Source organism: Drosophila mauritiana, chromosome X (assembly GCF_004382145.1).
Source record: "Drosophila mauritiana strain mau12 chromosome X, ASM438214v1, whole genome shotgun sequence".
In the NCBI taxonomy this organism is placed as follows: domain Eukaryota; kingdom Metazoa; phylum Arthropoda; class Insecta; order Diptera; family Drosophilidae; genus Drosophila; species Drosophila mauritiana.
Genome location: NC_046672.1, coordinates 22,361,351 through 22,378,300, shown reverse-complemented (window position 1 = coordinate 22,378,300; position 16,950 = coordinate 22,361,351). Strand labels below are relative to the sequence as shown.

The following is a 16,950-nucleotide window of genomic DNA, read 5'->3' as shown; positions in this document are numbered from 1 at the left end:
GTTGAGATTCAGCATACAGATTCTAGGGACAGGATGCGTGACTGTAAGTTGGCTGTAACTTTTTAAAATTTTTATTAGTCTTATAATTTCTATCGATTTGCAAAAAATGTTTGCCACGGCCACTCTAACGCTTCAAAGCCGCCCAAAACTGCCGCTCCCACATTTTTGAACCATTAGTATTGTAAATTTCTATTGATTTGCCAAACAACTTTTTTCCACGCCCTAAAGCCTCCAAACCGGTCACGCCCACACCTTGGAACAATTTTTAAATTGTGTCTCATTTTATTCCCGAATATCTTTCGATATCCCAGAAAAATGAATAAATTTCGCATTCACGCCAGCTGAGGTATCGGTTAACTGATAGTCGGGGAACTCGACTATAGCATTCTCTCTTTTTTATTCTTTGATTTGATCAATATTGTGTCACTTTCATTTTAGATACGTTCTATGTTCTTTTTGAAATATCCTAAATTATGCATCCAAAAGTATTGTTTCTTGTGGCACTGACAGCAATTCCGCTAGAAAGGTGATCTTAAGGGAATCACAGGAATCAAAAATTTCACCTGGTAATCACGAAGCCATTTAAAATTTTTTCGAAATGAAAATTTTTTTAAAAGATCGGAACAACAATTGTAATAAAAGTACTTAGTTACAAACGCATCGTTACAGTAAAAATGTTTACATTTCAAAATACCTTTGTGTCCTTGCATATCTGAGTCAGTATGGTCACACATGAACATGACATTGTATACAAGATAATATTGTTTCTCTCATACCGTAAATTTAAAATAACATTTGTAATCTGTAACACCAAAATATCTGTATACATGAAAATACTCAATTGAACCTCCAGTGAGCGGTTGTGGCATATTTTAGAGATAAGTGCTCCCACGCTCGGGTCACCAGATTGGCCCGACTACGAGTCGGTCTGTAGATAAGTAGTTTTACGAATTTCATGTTAGCTACTTAAGCTAGGACTTATACTAAATAAATTCAGCTTGAAATTATATTTCAGCAAATTTAGATCGTACAGTGTACGCGTGAAAAATTGTATTATTTGTGATTTGAAATAATCTGTAGGAGTAGCAGTATAAGGTATGTTTTGAAATCGTATTTTGAGGAATAAGTAAGAAATGAAAAATGTTGATCTCGAATAACCGTATTCTTTGTTGAAAACATTTATTCATTTACATTTATTTAAATATATATATATTATTATATATTATTATTATTATTATATATCATATATATTTTAAAAAGTGCAGCATTGATATATCGATGTATTGACGCTTTTTCAAAATCGATAGCGTTCCAGCTCTGCTTCCATCTATCTTCCCACGTACGATACTACTTATCGATAGGCCACATCGTTTTTTGATAATTTTTCAATGGCTGGTAAACACTTAAAACGATTCATCGATATTTTTCTTTGAGCACGTTACACAACACTAAGTAAACTGTAATTTCTAACACAAAAAAGGTAAACAAACCATTAATAGAAAACAATGACTTGGTAATGTAAAGTTTTGGATGTTGCAATACCAAGGCGGAACCTCTATTGCCGGCTACAGCCGGCTGACCTACTGTGAACACTTAAACACACACGCAGCATTATTCAGCGTTTATCGTTGGTAATTATAATAAGAATTTTAATCATCTTTTACATTTACATCAACTTGTTAAGACTTATACCGGCAGTGCATAAACTTTGGTCGTACCTGAACTCGTACAAGGCCACCTAATCTTGATGAACTTCATAAGGGAATAAGGGACGCACAAAATAGTGAGTTTGCAAAAGTCTGTAACCCATTTTATGGAAATTTGCATATGTTCGACAACGATCATGTTCATGTTAGCAGGAGCGAAAAGACCCCTCAACAAAAATATTCAGACAAAGGCTTGGCCCTAAATTTAACTACGACCCGGAGAAAAGGCGCTCCCGAAAGGATGCCCTCGGAGGATCCCAAAGCTGTAATCTACGACGACCTTGGTCGCAGGCCTTATTGCATCAAATTAGATATACTGGCGCAAAGATTATATATATTCTCCAGAAAATGCTCATTTTTCTGTCATACTGCCTAGTTTTGTCCTACATAGGCTTAGCTTCGGCTACTCTTATGCTCAACAATGCTGCATAATACATATTTATTTAAATACACATTCACTTGACAGAACAACAAAAAGCATGGAAATACCTCCTTCAATTTTTTAAGAAAAACAAGCGAGTCAGCTGGTTTATCTGTTTTCCGTATGCCATAACACTGGCCAAATTCTGACTGCAATTTAACCACTGTTTTAAACAAGTTTTTGTGGTTTCTTGCTACGCATTATGGCCTTGGGGTCTTAAAAGACGAAATTGTTTTATTAAAACAATTTTATATTTATCTCCACGATTTCCACTAAAACGTGAAGGAAATTCCTGGAAATGAAATTTAAATAATGCAAAATGCTGTGGAATAATATATGACAAGCGCGAGATATAAGGTCTTTGTTCAATATCCCTTTCGAGCTTCACATTAAAGTATACTTTTACTTGGAACCAAAGCAATTTATTTGTTAATACGAACAAGTTATACTCCTTGTCAAAATACAAACGGTCCAAGCCCGTTTTTTTAGAATAATTCCCAGCAAAATATCTACTAATATGCGTAAGCTGACCCTGACCTTCTCCGACTTAAAGCAAGTGGGACCGGAACGTAAAACCTAAGTCATGTGTGGGCACATTCGTAAAATTAATCGAAAACCTTTGTTTCTTTTCACAGGAGTGAACCCAAATAGACGGCGGGAAACCCAAAGTGCGTCTCGCTCTTTTTCGATTTTCCTGTACTTCTGGTTGTCTACCTCTTTCTAATCCGCGCACAGTTCACAAAAGTATTCGGCTTTGCAAGCGGCAACTGTTGAACCACCAGGATTGGATGTCGTCGTAGAACTGTGTCTTGTGGCCAAATGCGGGAGCATGTAGCTTGGCGCAAAGGTCGCAAAACGGGGAGCTGTAGGCCAAGCGGTAGTGGCTGCGCCACCAGAAGTAGCTTACATACAAATCCGGATCTGCAACCACGAGCTTCATATACTGGGCCAGCTCTTCCACGGACTTGAAGCGATTAGCATCGACGTAAGAGTGCGGAGGCAGGATGCGGGAATAGTCCGCTCCGCCGAAAACCACGGGTATTACGGTCCGTTGCAGTGCGTCAAAAAGTTTCTCCGTCACGTAGTCGTCGCACAGCGAGTTTTCAAAAGCCAGGTAGAAAAAGTAATCAGTGTCTAACATCTCGTCGCAGTGCGGATCCCCCCGGATGCAGCTGAAATTGAATTAATATTTAGAAATAAACTTTCACGAACTTGAGGGTGGATATCATAGCCTACAAATATGCATATGCCTTTGGTATGTAATATTTAAAACTAATTGAATTTTTTAATAATTTACTTTTGTTGACAGTTTAAGAAATCTGCGTGCGTTTTGCTTAATATTGTTGTTCACCTGAAAGAACCTCACCTGAGTGTTCCGCAATTTCCGTAAATGTCCACGTCAAAAAATTCCTGAAGCTTATTGGCCAAGACCTCCCTTTTCGACAACGTTTCGCAATGAGAGACGAACCAGGCGGCCGTTTTCGTCTTCCCCGACCAGAGTTCCCAAACCAGGGAATCGTTAAAGACCGCAGGAGGCTTCCTCCAAGGTGGTTTCAAACTGGGCGCTACCACGGCGTCCGCTGTGATGTCCAGCAGCTGCCCGTAGGGCCAAAATACATCCGAGTCAATGCGATAAGTCATGGTGAGGTTATAGAATCCCTGTTCGTCGTCCAGCCGATGCTTAGTCTCCCCGGGCGGTTCCATCAATGCGAATACGTAGGCCTGGTGGGGACTTCTCTGGGAGGGCACCGGTCGCAGGAGCGGAAACATCTCCGCCGCATGGAAGACAATGGCATCATAGAGTTCCACTGCGGGCAGGAATGCGTGCTGGTTGCTGATCTCGCACTGATAGACAGGACAGTGGAGCTCATCCCGCAGCTCCTGCGGTCCCAAAGTGTCCCAGGAAAGCTTCCATCGCGAATCACCAAAAAATTTGGTCCAGAGGAGAATAGTACGGGTGGATCTGACATACCGCTCATTCTGGCCCCTTAAGTGATCTTGCAGGATTTCGTTCTGATTAAGGAGAGGTGACTGAGTAACCTTGTGAAGAACCACTAAGGCGCCGAGAAAGACAAGAAGGAGCAGCAGGAGGACGCCGCGCGGCCCACAGACCAACCGTGCCGATCGAACAGCCATCGACATGTGCCTAACTCGGCCAGATAACAACCGCCAGGTACTTCGAAGATACAGTGAACCCTCCCTAAATACATAAGAAAGATGGCGGTTTGTTTTGTACTGCACAACAGCCCAGGATCTCATTTGAAGTGTATTAGTTATTTGAAGGATTGCTTACATACTTATGAAACCAAATTACGAGTATACAACAATTGTTAGGGACACACAAAATTAACATTCCTTACGGCTTAAGTACGCTAAATAAATACCACTTTAAGCACCTTATATAATAGCTGATTTCAACTTGTTGGCCGCCTTCACTGTACCAATAGCCGTAGTTCCCTGACGAAAGGTGCGAGCCCGATAAGGCAGTCCATTATTGATTGCCGGTCCGATATGTTCTTGAAACCCAACTACCAAACACACATAGCTCACACTACACCCTGGCTGCATAAACATTCGGCTAGATTAGAGATATCGAGCCCTGTAGCCCCACCTCCTGGAATCAAACTTCTGGCTCTCGCACTCCTCACATGGCTAGCGAGTGACTAGGGCCCAGGCAGCGCTTCAGGAACCGAGTTAGAAGAGACGGGACTACCACGAATCAATAGACTAGGCGGGTCCTTAGGAGATCCAACTGAAAGTCAAATGGAGCTCGGAATCTGAGGTCGCAAATCTGCGAAATCTGCTGGACATTCGACTCTGGTGGACGGACATTCAAATCGCCTTTGGAAAAGTGTCAGCTTTTCTCTTGCCCCTAAGTTCGCCAGCTAATTGCAGTGGGGCATAGTAATCTCTGCCCATTATCCTAATGCTCTGACCGTTTTGTTGGTCGCGGACGTCGTGGAATCGAATTTAATGGCCGATTTTCATGAACACAAATTACAATGGTATCACGAGTAGTGTTTGTACATACGTATACATATACATATTTATTTGTTTGCCTGCTGGTACAATTACAGTCCCAAGTCCGTCCGGCGTCGAATAAGTCTGTCAATTGTCAATAGCATCACGGCCCACAAAAGTTTCTACCTTGGAAATTAACTTCCAATACCCAATATGCTGTGATTGCATCATCTTGCCGAACATGTTTCCAATTATATTCAGAATACTTCTGAAGAAACTTTTGTACCTAGTCGTAGAGTACGTCTACGTCGAAAAGTATGTAGCAAGTATAAGGAAGCGTTTCAGATCACTAGCCCAGCTGATCTGGCCATATCCGCCTGTCCGTCGTAAATAAACGCTGAAACTTTTTGTTTTTTGTTTCCAAAGTGCATGCAAGGGTCATGGAAAGGAAGTTATGGGTGGCATGTGATCGAACATTGCTACAAGTCTACATCACTAGGCCCTCTACGCACGCACACCTAATACTAAAATTTTAATCAAATGCTATACGCAAAATTTAAGAAAATTTGACCAAAAGCAAAAAAGCTAAATCTTGTCTTCCTTTCATTATGTTTTTTTTTTCGATAAATTCCCCCCTAAACAATCCTAGGGGGTTCAAAGTCATATCTTCAAAATAGTAGGTTCTCGAACAATAAATAACAGAAACAAGAATGCTAAAGTCGAGTTCCCCGACTATAAGATACCCGTTACTTAGCTAGTGGAAATGCGAACGCGAAATTTCATAATTTTTCTGGCATATCTATAGATATTGGGGAATGAAATGAAAAAAATTGTTTGATTGTTAGATTGTTCAAAAGTGTGGGCGTGACCGTTTTGGGTGTTTTGTAGGTGTGAGGAGGGGAGTGGCAAAAGTGTTTTTGGTATACCTACAGAAATTGGTAAGAACATGAATAAGAAATAAAACGAAGAAAAATTAAAACATTTTTCAAACGTGTTGGCGTGGCAGTTTTGGGCGGCTTGTGGACGTTAGAGTGGGCATGACAACATCGGCCAACAATCTTGCAATGCGTCTATGTCCCTAAAATCTGTATGCTTAATTTCAAGCTTCCAAATCATGAGATCTCGACGTTCATACGCACATTCAGACCGACGGACATGGCTACATCGACTTGGCAATTTATCCTGATCAAGAATATATATATTTTATACAGTCGGAAACGCTTCCTTCTGCCTGTTACATACTTTTCAACGAATTTAGTATACCCTTTTACTCTACGAGCAACGCGTATAAAATGGTAACCCGAAAATTATAGATTTGATTTATTCTTAAATGGGTAAATATCTATTCGTTCACATTTCATCTAACAAAATAAAACTAAAATATATGTAATAATATAATATTATTATATATATATATATATATATATATATATAATATATATAATATATTGATATATTGATATATTGATATAATATATTTCTATTGATTTGCCAAACAACTTTTTTCCACGCCCTAAAGCCTCCAAACCGGTCACGCCCACACCTTGGAACAATTTTTAAATTGTTTCTCATTTTATTCCCGAATATCTTTCGATATCCCAGAAAAATGAATAAATTTCGCATTCACGATAGCTGAGGTATCGGTTAACTGATAGTCGGGGAACTCGACTATAGCATTCTCTCTTTTTTATTCTTTGATTTGATCAATATTGTGTCACTTTCATTTTAGATACGTTCTATGTTCTTTTTGAAATATCCTAAATTATGCATCCAAAAGTATTGTTTCTTGTGGCACTGACAGCAATTCCGCTAGAAAGGTGATCTTAAGGGAATCACAGGAATCAAAAATTTCACCTGGTAATCACGAAGCCATTTTAAATTTTTTCGAAATGAAAATTTTTTTAAAAGATCGGAACAACAATTGTAATAAAAGTACTTAGTTACAAACGCATCGTTACAGTAAACAATGTTTACATTTCAAAATGCCTTTGTGTCCTTGCATATCTGAGTCAGTATGGTCAAACATGAATATGACATTGTATACAAGATAATATTGTTTCTCTCATACCGTAAAATTAAAATAACATTTGTAATCTGTAACACCAAAATATCTGTATACATGAAAATACTCAATTGAACCTCCAGTGAGCGGTTGTGGCATATTTTAGAGATAAGTGCTCCCACGCTCGGGTCACCAGATTGGCCCGACTACGAGTCGGTCTGTAGATAAGTAGTTTTACGAATTTCATGTTAGCTACTTAAGCTAGGACTTATACTAAATAAATTCAGCTTGAAATTATATTTCAGCAAATTTAGATCGTACAGTGTACGCGTGAAAAATTGTATTATTTGTGATTTGAAATAATCTGTAGGAGTAGCAGTATAAGGTATGTTTTGAAATCGTATTTTGAGGAATAAGTAAGAAATGAAAAATGTTGATCTCGAATAACCGTATTCTTTGTTGAAAACATTTATTCATTTACATTTATTTAAATATATATATATTATTATATATTATTATTATTATTATATATCATATATATTTTAAAAAGTGCAGCATTGATATATCGATGTATTGACGCTTTTTCAAAATCGATAGCGTTCCAGCTCTGCTTCCATCTATCTTCCCACGTACGATACTACTTATCGATAGGCCACATCGTTTTTTGATAATTTTTCAATGGCTGGTAAACACTTAAAACGATTCATCGATATTTTTCTTTGAGCACGTTACACAACACTAAGTAAACTGTAATTTCTAACACAAAAAAGGTAAACAAACCATTAATAGAAAACAATGACTTGGTAATGTAAAGTTTTGGATGTTGCAATACCAAGGCGGAACCTCTATTGCCGGCTACAGCCGGCTGACCTACTGTGAACACTTAAACACACACGCAGCATTATTCAGCGTTTATCGTTGGTAATTATAATAAGAATTTTAATCATCTTTTACATTTACATCAACTTGTTAAGACTTATACCGGCAGTGCATAAACTTTGGTCGTACCTGAACTCGTACAAGGCCACCTAATCTTGATGAACTTCATAAGGGAATAAGGGACGCACAAAATAGTGAGTTTGCAAAAGTCTGTAACCCATTTTATGGAAATTTGCATATGTTCGACAACGATCATGTTCATGTTAGCAGGAGCGAAAAGACCCCTCAACAAAAATATTCAGACAAAGGCTTGGCCCTAAATTTAACTACGACCCGGAGAAAAGGCGCTCCCGAAAGGATGCCCTCGGAGGATCCCAAAGCTGTAATCTACGACGACCTTGGTCGCAGGCCTTATTGCATCAAATTAGATATACTGGCGCAAAGATTATATATATTCTCCAGAAAATGCTCATTTTTCTGTCATACTGCCTAGTTTTGTCCTACATAGGCTTAGCTTCGGCTACTCTTATGCTCAACAATGCTGCATAATACATATTTATTTAAATACACATTCACTTGACAGAACAACAAAAAGCATGGAAATACCTCCTTCAATTTTTTAAGAAAAACAAGCGAGTCAGCTGGTTTATCTGTTTTCCGTATGCCATAACACTGGCCAAATTCTGACTGCAATTTAACCACTGTTTTAAACAAGTTTTTGTGGTTTCTTGCTACGCATTATGGCCTTGGGGTCTTAAAAGACGAAATTGTTTTATTAAAACAATTTTATATTTATCTCCACGATTTCCACTAAAACGTGAAGGAAATTCCTGGAAATGAAATTTAAATAATGCAAAATGCTGTGGAATAATATATGACAAGCGCGAGATATAAGGTCTTTGTTCAATATCCCTTTCGAGCTTCACATTAAAGTATACTTTTACTTGGAACCAAAGCAATTTATTTGTTAATACGAACAAGTTATACTCCTTGTCAAAATACAAACGGTCCAAGCCCGTTTTTTTAGAATAATTCCCAGCAAAATATCTACTAATATGCGTAAGCTGACCCTGACCTTCTCCGACTTAAAGCAAGTGGGACCGGAACGTAAAACCTAAGTCATGTGTGGGCACATTCGTAAAATTAATCGAAAACCTTTGTTTCTTTTCACAGGAGTGAACCCAAATAGACGGCGGGAAACCCAAAGTGCGTCTCGCTCTTTTTCGATTTTCCTGTACTTCTGGTTGTCTACCTCTTTCTAATCCGCGCACAGTTCACAAAAGTATTCGGCTTTGCAAGCGGCAACTGTTGAACCACCAGGATTGGATGTCGTCGTAGAACTGTGTCTTGTGGCCAAATGCGGGAGCATGTAGCTTGGCGCAAAGGTCGCAAAACGGGGAGCTGTAGGCCAAGCGGTAGTGGCTGCGCCACCAGAAGTAGCTTACATACAAATCCGGATCTGCAACCACGAGCTTCATATACTGGGCCAGCTCTTCCACGGACTTGAAGCGATTAGCATCGACGTAAGAGTGCGGAGGCAGGATGCGGGAATAGTCCGCTCCGCCGAAAACCACGGGTATTACGGTCCGTTGCAGTGCGTCAAAAAGTTTCTCCGTCACGTAGTCGTCGCACAGCGAGTTTTCAAAAGCCAGGTAGAAAAAGTAATCAGTGTCTAACATCTCGTCGCAGTGCGGATCCCCCCGGATGCAGCTGAAATTGAATTAATATTTAGAAATAAACTTTCACGAACTTGAGGGTGGATATCATAGCCTACAAATATGCATATGCCTTTGGTATGTAATATTTAAAACTAATTGAATTTTTTAATAATTTACTTTTGTTGACAGTTTAAGAAATCTGCGTGCGTTTTGCTTAATATTGTTGTTCACCTGAAAGAACCTCACCTGAGTGTTCCGCAATTTCCGTAAATGTCCACGTCAAAAAATTCCTGAAGCTTATTGGCCAAGACCTCCCTTTTCGACAACGTTTCGCAATGAGAGACGAACCAGGCGGCCGTTTTCGTCTTCCCCGACCAGAGTTCCCAAACCAGGGAATCGTTAAAGACCGCAGGAGGCTTCCTCCAAGGTGGTTTCAAACTGGGCGCTACCACGGCGTCCGCTGTGATGTCCAGCAGCTGCCCGTAGGGCCAAAATACATCCGAGTCAATGCGATAAGTCATGGTGAGGTTATAGAATCCCTGTTCGTCGTCCAGCCGATGCTTAGTCTCCCCGGGCGGTTCCATCAATGCGAATACGTAGGCCTGGTGGGGACTTCTCTGGGAGGGCACCGGTCGCAGGAGCGGAAACATCTCCGCCGCATGGAAGACAATGGCATCATAGAGTTCCACTGCGGGCAGGAATGCGTGCTGGTTGCTGATCTCGCACTGATAGACAGGACAGTGGAGCTCATCCCGCAGCTCCTGCGGTCCCAAAGTGTCCCAGGAAAGCTTCCATCGCGAATCACCAAAAAATTTGGTCCAGAGGAGAATAGTACGGGTGGATCTGACATACCGCTCATTCTGGCCCCTTAAGTGATCTTGCAGGATTTCGTTCTGATTAAGGAGAGGTGACTGAGTAACCTTGTGAAGAACCACTAAGGCGCCGAGAAAGACAAGAAGGAGCAGCAGGAGGACGCCGCGCGGCCCACAGACCAACCGTGCCGATCGAACAGCCATCGACATGTGCCTAACTCGGCCAGATAACAACCGCCAGGTACTTCGAAGATACAGTGAACCCTCCCTAAATACATAAGAAAGATGGCGGTTTGTTTTGTACTGCACAACAGCCCAGGATCTCATTTGAAGTGTATTAGTTATTTGAAGGATTGCTTACATACTTATGAAACCAAATTACGAGTATACAACAATTGTTAGGGACACACAAAATTAACATTCCTTACGGCTTAAGTACGCTAAATAAATACCACTTTAAGCACCTTATATAATAGCTGATTTCAACTTGTTGGCCGCCTTCACTGTACCAATAGCCGTAGTTCCCTGACGAAAGGTGCGAGCCCGATAAGGCAGTCCATTATTGATTGCCGGTCCGATATGTTCTTGAAACCCAACTACCAAACACACATAGCTCACACTACACCCTGGCTGCATAAACATTCGGCTAGATTAGAGATATCGAGCCCTGTAGCCCCACCTCCTGGAATCAAACTTCTGGCTCTCGCACTCCTCACATGGCTAGCGAGTGACTAGGGCCCAGGCAGCGCTTCAGGAACCGAGTTAGAAGAGACGGGACTACCACGAATCAATAGACTAGGCGGGTCCTTAGGAGATCCAACTGAAAGTCAAATGGAGCTCGGAATCTGAGGTCGCAAATCTGCGAAATCTGCTGGACATTCGACTCTGGTGGACGGACATTCAAATCGCCTTTGGAAAAGTGTCAGCTTTTCTCTTGCCCCTAAGTTCGCCAGCTAATTGCAGTGGGGCATAGTAATCTCTGCCCATTATCCTAATGCTCTGACCGTTTTGTTGGTCGCGGACGTCGTGGAATCGAATTTAATGGCCGATTTTCATGAACACAAATTACAATGGTATCACGAGTAGTGTTTGTACATACGTATACATATACATATTTATTTGTTTGCCTGCTGGTACAATTACAGTCCCAAGTCCGTCCGGCGTCGAATAAGTCTGTCAATTGTCAATAGCATCACGGCCCACAAAAGTTTCTACCTTGGAAATTAACTTCCAATACCCAATATGCTGTGATTGCATCATCTTGCCGAACATGTTTCCAATTATATTCAGAATACTTCTGAAGAAACTTTTGTACCTAGTCGTAGAGTACGTCTACGTCGAAAAGTATGTAGCAAGTATAAGGAAGCGTTTCAGATCACTAGCCCAGCTGATCTGGCCATATCCGCCTGTCCGTCGTAAATAAACGCTGAAACTTTTTGTTTTTTGTTTCCAAAGTGCATGCAAGGGTCATGGAAAGGAAGTTATGGGTGGCATGTGATCGAACATTGCTACAAGTCTACATCACTAGGCCCTCTACGCACGCACACCTAATACTAAAATTTTAATCAAATGCTATACGCAAAATTTAAGAAAATTTGACCAAAAGCAAAAAAGCTAAATCTTGTCTTCCTTTCATTATGTTTTTTTTTTCGATAAATTCCCCCCTAAACAATCCTAGGGGGTTCAAAGTCATATCTTCAAAATAGTAGGTTCTCGAACAATAAATAACAGAAACAAGAATGCTAAAGTCGAGTTCCCCGACTATAAGATACCCGTTACTTAGCTAGTGGAAATGCGAACGCGAAATTTCATAATTTTTCTGGCATATCTATAGATATTGGGGAATGAAATGAAAAAAATTGTTTGATTGTTAGATTGTTCAAAAGTGTGGGCGTGACCGTTTTGGGTGTTTTGTAGGTGTGAGGAGGGGAGTGGCAAAAGTGTTTTTGGTATACCTACAGAAATTGGTAAGAACATGAATAAGAAATAAAACGAAGAAAAATTAAAACATTTTTCAAACGTGTTGGCGTGGCAGTTTTGGGCGGCTTGTGGACGTTAGAGTGGGCATGACAACATCGGCCAACAATCTTGCAATGCGTCTATGTCCCTAAAATCTGTATGCTTAATTTCAAGCTTCCAAATTATGAGATCTCGACGTTCATACGCACAGTCAGACCGACGGACATGGCTACATCGACTTGGCAATTGATCCTGATCAAGAATATATATATTTTATACAGTCGGAAACGCTTCCTGTTACGCCTGTTACATTCTTTTCAACGAATTTAGTATACCCTTTTACTCTACGAGCAACGCGTATAAAATGGTAACCCGAAAATTATAGATTTGATTTATTCTTAAATGGGTAAATATCTATTCGTTCACATTTCATCTAACAAAATAAAACTAAAATATATGTAATAATATAATATTATTATATATATATATATATATATATATATATTATATATATATATATATATATATATATATATATATATATATATATATATATATAATATATAATATATATATATATAATATATATATATATATATATATATATATATAATATATAATATATATATATATATATATATATATATTGCCAAAGCCATTAAAAAGTAAAGCAAATTAATGTGAATATAGGGCAAAAGATATCTAGATAATTTTAGATGATAGTTTTAGAGATGTTCTGGCTTATAAAATTTAATAATATGAGCTGTCGAATTTGTTGGATTTCATTGAATGCAAATATCTGTAGCTAAAATTTACGAACCATATAGCAATATCGGAAATTAAATCAAGGACTAAAAGTCATTTTTTCCTTGGCCCATAATATATACAGTTGCGGTAACAATAATAGCACCATAAGCACATTTCGTGTTTGCCCCATCGTTTCTCTATTTTCTGACATTTTTTCATAATTTTTTTAACTAATCTTAAATACTACAATGATTTTCAATTCTAACTAATTCTAGACGAAAACAGTTTTGAAAGTGGATTTCAATGAATTTCATTAATATGAGAAGCTGTTGCGATGATATGATCTTTACATAAAATGATGAAAAACCAAATAAAATCTTTATGTATTGTCTTTTACAGAACCATATATTTAAAGTGCCGTAAACTGTAATCTTAGTGCGGTTTAAAATGATTTACCAAACGCCTTGCAGAACCATCCAGCACCTTAACTGATAACGATGATTCAGCACGCCCCACAAAAGCCCCAAAACAAGATAAGTGCAAGTATAAGACTGTTTATTGCTGGGCGCTCAGAAAGGGAAGAAGAAAATCGAATGATATACATATTTATATTTATTAATAAACAAAAATGTATGAGGAATTTGGAGATCAATAATAGGGACTAATAAAAATACGCGGGTCTAATTTGGTACTAAGGTTATTTAATAACAAAGCACACGCGCTATAAGTAAATTTATAATATATACACAAGATCAACATCGGTTACAGGTCTACTATTATATAGTTATGATTACTATCACAATGGGGACGGCTAAATGCCGCAGCAGGACCGCTGGCCGGTCCTGGCAGGATCTCCGGGATCCGGGGCCTCCGAGTCATCGGAGTTGTTAAGGGTATCCGGCTCCGGATTCTGGAGGCGCAGTGGACTCGCATCAGGTTGCCGCTGGCTCAACTGCTCCAGCATCAGCTGGGTCAGGAGCTCGAAGAGCTCAGCCACGCCCTCGTTCTCCTTGGCCGAAGTTTCTACATATTGAGCGCCAACCGTGCGCGCATATTGAAGGGCATCATCCTGCGTCACTGCTCGCTGTTGCTCCAAATCAGTCTTGTTGCCGACGATAATTAAGGCAATCTCCGTGCCGCGCATTTGCCGGAGCTCCCGCACCCAGGATTTGACCTTCTGGAACGAGTCTCGGTCCGTTATGTCATAGACGAGCAGGGCACCATCGGAGCCGCGGTAATAGATGGGTCCCAGGGCATGGAACCGCTCCTGACCAGCTGTGTCCCAAATATTCAACTGCGCTCTTCTCCCATCCTCTAGGGACACCTTGCGGCTGACAAAGGAAGCCTGCAGGGTGCTAAGGTGCTGGGAATTGAACCGGTCTTCCATGTAGCGCAGCACCAGCGACGTCTTGCCTACACAACCTGCAATTAAGGGGTTTAATCTTTCAGGAACTAATAATTAGGTTTGTTTGGCTGCTAAACGTACCTTCGCCCAGCAGCACCGCCTTGAAATTAAGCGTGGGGCCGTTCCTCGTTCTTCTCGAGCTCATTGTGGTTACCCAATAGCTAGGTGTCTTACCTGGATACGCATCAGTTTTCAGAGAGGACACGGAAAAACAAAAAAAAAAAACAAGAGGTAAATGAAAAGATTAGATTTTTACGAGACCGCCAGTGTGGCTGTCTACCAGCACTATTGGAATGGCACTCGGCCTCAGATACGTATCTGGGCACACTGCGGTCTCAAGCAAGGCCGAGAACTCAATGTCGGCGCATTCAGACATGACAGAAAAAGAATACAGTTAAGCGAAAATTTTAAATGAAACCATGTTTTGATTATGAGCAAAACATCGATGCATAGCCTGACATCGATATCAACAAAACCATCGAATGTATGGTCGATAAATCGATGTTTTGCACGTTACTAACACTGGAGCACGCTGGGGTCCGCAAGAAGCATAAAATAATAATTTTTGCTTGTTATCTATTAAATATCGCTGACCATGGCCTATAACCTGAAGAAGGAGTCGGACGTGAAGGAGTACGTTGACAAGCTGGGCGTGGAATATAGATTCGGGTGCTATTCCGAGAAGAAGCCGGAAGGTGAGTGCGGCGGCGGCAGCGATAGCACCGGCGACAAAAACAATTGCGGTCTATAACCTCCGATGTGCGGGAGCACAAATCGCGGGGCTTGAAGACATTGCATCTATGAGTTAACTAACTGGCGTTCTGCATTGCAGCGTGCCACTTGCTGGGCGACTACTTGGAAGGCATTAAGAAAGACTTTGAAAAGGCCTCCAAGGTGTACAAGTCAACATGCGACGACTATGGTTACGCAAAATCCTGCTGCAAATACGGCAACTACAGTTTTCTTGGAAAAGGCAAGAGCGGCAGCAAGGGGGATCCACAAGTGGCCTACGAGTACTACGAGAAGGGCTGTAACTTAAACGACTCGGACGCCTGTCTCCACTCCGGCCTGCTGCTAGTTTCAAAGTCCATGCCTAAGGAGATCGACTGGAATGTGCCCAAGGTAAAGGTCCCAAGCCATCAATAAAAAGCTAGCTCTTGGAACTGATCAATTTTCGTAGAGTGCACCTACGTGCAACAGCACATGATCTCATTTCCCCCACCTGTTTCTCATTTAATCCTTAAAATCATAAGTCATTCGGATCGTGTCCAGATAATTGAACGTTTAATTGTAATTTTCTGATTATGCTCCAATGAATATATATATCTATATATATATGTCTATATGTATGAATACATTTCCGTAGTCGTATTCTGTCCATTAATAATTTAAAACTGTTCCATATGACCCCAGCAGAAAAGTGTTTAAATTTTATTTGTTTAATTACAATTTTACAACTCCCGCAGGGCGTGGAGTTCCTGACCAAAAGCTGCGACTTGAACAACGCCACTGCCTGCTTTTATCTCTCCGGCATGCACATCTCGGGAGTGCAAAAGAAGGCGGATCAGAGTGCTGTCACTGCATCCTCCGGAAGTGGTACATCATCGTTGCCCGCCGGAAAATCGCCTTTAAAGGACTCCGACTATATTGTACTAAAAGACATGAAAAAGGCTTTCCAGTTTGCACACAAGGCTTGCGAGCTCCGCAACATGTATGCGTGCGCTAATCTTAGCCAGATGTACGCCCGGGGCGATGGGATCGAGAAGAACGAAAAGGAAGCGGAGAAGTACAAAAAGCTGGCCCTAGACATGCAGGACGAGGTGAAGAAGCAGCATGAGACGTTAGGGTTCCAGCAGGGTCTGGGCATACCTAATTGATTAAGCTTCAGATTGAATTCTGATATTATCTGCTGCTACTGTTTTTGGTCCTTGCTTTGTCCGTTTCTATCTTCACGTGTGTCTATCAGGTTTTTCTTTACCTTCTACCCCTCTTTAGTCAGTCTAATTTTGGTTAAGTTACTAACTTGTGTTTGAGATTTTTGTGTACATAGCACTTGCATGCGAAGGAGCGAGAAAGAGAAAATAAGTAACAATGAAAATTCATAGTTTTAATTGTTAAAGTTATCAAGTGACAAATAAAGAACCCTTAAAAAATTCTGTTGATACCTTATATGAATATACAAACCAGTCTAACCAAAAAAGTATTCGAAAATCTCCAGTTACTTGTGTTTTAGTTAAGGTTGCTCGTGCACAAACTGTTATTCTACAAGTTTACCTTAATTTAAGATTAATATAAGAAGCAGTGCAGTAGCCTCTCCACTTATGCCTCATTTTCTTTAAAAGCTGGCACATTATAACGTAATTAATCGTCTTGTAATATCTGCATGTCCTTTCCTCTCAT

At 40.3% G+C, this 16,950-nt stretch overlaps 4 protein-coding genes and 2 long non-coding RNA genes across 8 annotated transcripts; 3 read left to right on the top strand and 3 right to left on the bottom strand.

The window, feature by feature from the left end:
• The first annotated feature begins 1,428 nt into the window (after positions 1–1,428).
• On the top strand, positions 1,429–3,537 carry LOC117147734. Of its 2 annotated transcripts, none has more exons than XR_004459864.1 (4): positions 1,429–1,631; positions 1,685–1,783; positions 2,763–3,382; positions 3,437–3,537. It is a non-coding gene; the product is annotated as an uncharacterized LOC117147734 (long non-coding RNA). The 2 variants fall into 2 exon arrangements; XR_004459863.1 differs by having other exon boundaries at positions 1,430–1,631; positions 1,699–1,783.
• Positions 2,847–4,337, bottom strand: LOC117147733 (alpha-(1,3)-fucosyltransferase C-like). Its single transcript, XM_033314731.1, is given in 3 exon segments — positions 2,847–3,299; positions 3,494–4,293; positions 4,296–4,337. Coding segments are annotated over 3 exon segments (1,278 nt in total). The 3' UTR covers positions 2,847–2,863.
• Positions 4,338–7,808: 3,471 nt separating this feature from the next.
• LOC117147729 lies at positions 7,809–9,917 on the top strand. 2 transcript variants are annotated; one of them, XR_004459862.1, is made up of 4 exons: positions 7,809–8,011; positions 8,065–8,163; positions 9,143–9,762; positions 9,817–9,917. It is a non-coding gene; the product is annotated as an uncharacterized LOC117147729 (long non-coding RNA). The 2 variants fall into 2 exon arrangements; XR_004459861.1 differs by having other exon boundaries at positions 7,810–8,011; positions 8,079–8,163.
• On the bottom strand, positions 9,227–10,717 carry LOC117147728 (alpha-(1,3)-fucosyltransferase C). Its single transcript, XM_033314728.1, is given in 3 exon segments — positions 9,227–9,679; positions 9,874–10,673; positions 10,676–10,717. Coding segments are annotated over 3 exon segments (1,278 nt in total). The 3' UTR covers positions 9,227–9,243.
• Positions 10,718–13,837: 3,120 nt separating this feature from the next.
• On the bottom strand, positions 13,838–14,947 carry LOC117147657 (ras-related protein Rab-21). The gene is made up of 2 exons (XM_033314633.1): positions 14,632–14,947; positions 13,838–14,567 (listed from the first exon to the last, which is right to left on the bottom strand). Exons 1-2 carry the CDS (start codon positions 14,693–14,695, stop codon positions 13,957–13,959), a joined length of 675 nt encoding a protein of 224 aa, XP_033170524.1. The 5' UTR covers positions 14,696–14,947; the 3' UTR covers positions 13,838–13,956.
• A 103-nt stretch (positions 14,948–15,050) lies between these two features.
• Positions 15,051–16,706, top strand: LOC117147656 (cytochrome c oxidase assembly factor 7 homolog). The gene is made up of 3 exons (XM_033314632.1): positions 15,051–15,245; positions 15,383–15,672; positions 16,017–16,706. The coding sequence occupies exons 1-3, from the start codon at positions 15,146–15,148 to the stop codon at positions 16,425–16,427; spliced, it is 801 nt and encodes a 266-aa protein (XP_033170523.1). The 5' UTR covers positions 15,051–15,145; the 3' UTR covers positions 16,428–16,706.
• The last annotated feature ends 244 nt before the right edge of the window (positions 16,707–16,950 follow it).